This window comes from Pterocles gutturalis, unplaced genomic scaffold (assembly GCF_000699245.1).
Source record: "Pterocles gutturalis isolate BGI_N339 unplaced genomic scaffold, ASM69924v1 scaffold31022, whole genome shotgun sequence".
NCBI lineage: Eukaryota > Metazoa > Chordata > Aves > Pterocliformes > Pteroclidae > Pterocles > Pterocles gutturalis.
This window is the reverse complement of record NW_010111163.1, coordinates 1-1754: the sequence shown is the minus strand read 5'-3', so window position 1 is coordinate 1754 and position 1754 is coordinate 1. Positions and strand designations below refer to the sequence as shown.

At 63.0% G+C, this 1754-nt stretch overlaps 1 protein-coding gene across 1 annotated transcript; it reads left to right on the top strand.

Annotated features, from left to right (window-relative positions):
• Window positions 1-274: 274 nt before the first annotated feature.
• LOC104459952 (avidin-like) lies at window positions 275-1679 on the top strand (the record flags this gene model as incomplete). The annotated part of the gene is made up of 3 exons (XM_010073659.1): window positions 275-346; window positions 985-1198; window positions 1559-1679. Coding segments are annotated over exons 1-3 (407 nt in total), but the record flags the coding sequence as incomplete, so codon positions are not given.
• Between the last annotated feature and the right edge of the window lie 75 nt (window positions 1680-1754).

The following is a 1754-nucleotide window of genomic DNA, read 5'->3' as shown; positions in this document are numbered from 1 at the left end:
GAGCTTTTTGCATAGTGGATGTGCCAACCATCCCTGTGCCCCTGCCTCTCTGCGTAGCTGTGCTCATCCCCACGTTCCTCCAGTGCTGCCCAGGTCACACAGACCTCTTCACCTCGCCTCGCCTGTCCCAGGCACCTTGCCACCTGGCCACCCACCTCGTGGCTGCCACCCTGGCCCCTGCCGTGCCTGTGGGGCTCCGGTTACAGCCCTATAAAGGGGGCTGGGGTGTGGGGCTGGGAGGGAGCCGCAGCTGGTGCTTCACAGTCTCGCAGTCATGGGGAGCAGTGCTTTCGCCCTCATGCTTGCCCTGGCCCTGGTGGCATGCGTTGCCCCTGCAGAGAGGAAGGTATGGGGATGGGTAGTGGTGGGGATGTGGCAGACATAGAACCGGGATGCAGCGTGGGCAGCCGGGGAGTCCTCTCTTAAATAGTCTCTCAAGCTTTGCAAGTGCATACTCCAGGCAATGGGCAGGGTATCTCTGGGTCACCCCCAGCTACTCAGTCACCATCTCCACAAAGCTTTGCTCCCACAGGGACAACATGCATGGGGCACCCCTCCTGCCGGGTCTGTACCCAGGGTTACCAGGCATGAGGCATCTCTTTCCACAGGGTCTGTGGCTGGGGATACTGTGCAGAGGGTGTGCCCTCCCACAGGATCTGTGCCTGAGGCACCATGCATTGGGCATCCCTGCCCACGGGGTCTGTGCCCAGGGGTACAATGCACAGGGCATCCTCTCCCATGGGGTCTGTGTCAGGGGACACCATGCATGCTGACAGGCTGGGATGTGCTGGCCTTGCTGCATCACCTGCTCAGCAGCCAGCAGCACTTGGGGGAGCATTTCCCCAAACTGAGGACAGGGAGAGCTGTGACGTGGAGACACACTCGCAGCAGGGCTGTGGCTCCAGCCTTGGGGCGTTGGGAGGGATGGGGTTCCCCTCTACACCATGAGCAGGGGCAGAAGGCCCCATGGCTGTGTCCCTTCAGTGCCAGCTCAGCGGGCTATGGAGGAACGAGCAGGACTCGCTGATGGAGATTTCGGCGGTGAGGAACAACGGACACTTCCAGGGGAAATACCTCACACGGGTCACCCTCACCAGCAGCTGCGCCCACGTCTCCCCCCTGCAGGGTGCCCAGCAGCAGCCTGGTGAGGGGGGCTGGCCCACCTTCGCTTTCACTGTGCGCTGGGACAAGTTCTCCAGTAAGTTCTGGGCCACCCAGGGTCAGCACCACACGGGCACTGGCAGGTAGCCAGGAGGATTTTTCCTCTGCTGGAAAGTCTGCTGGGTGATGCTTTGGTGCAGCTAGGCAGAGGGAGGCGGTGGTGCCTGCCTGGTGTGGGGACAATGGGCAATGCCGGGCTCACACAGGATGGACCCTCCTCACCCATCCCTTCCGGGCAGCCCGAGGTGCCCCTGGCGGGTCTGGACCCTGTCAGGGCACGGGGGATGCGGTGCTGCACCAAGGGAGCTGCTGGGGAAGGGCAGGTGCCCAGGGAGGGGAAGCAGCCAGTGAGCCTGGGTGCCATTGCCACTGACCTCCCACCAAGCACTTCCTCCAGATGCCACCACTGCCTTTGCGGGGCAGTGCTTTGTGGATGCAGGCGGGAAGGAGACGCTGACCACCATGTGGCTGCTGCGCGAAGCCGTCGGGTCCCTGGAGGAGGACTGGAAAGCCACGAGGTAGTAGGGGACGTTGGGGGCAGTGGTCCCACAGAAGGGCCCTCTCCAGGACACCTGAGGACAAGCATTTCCCTG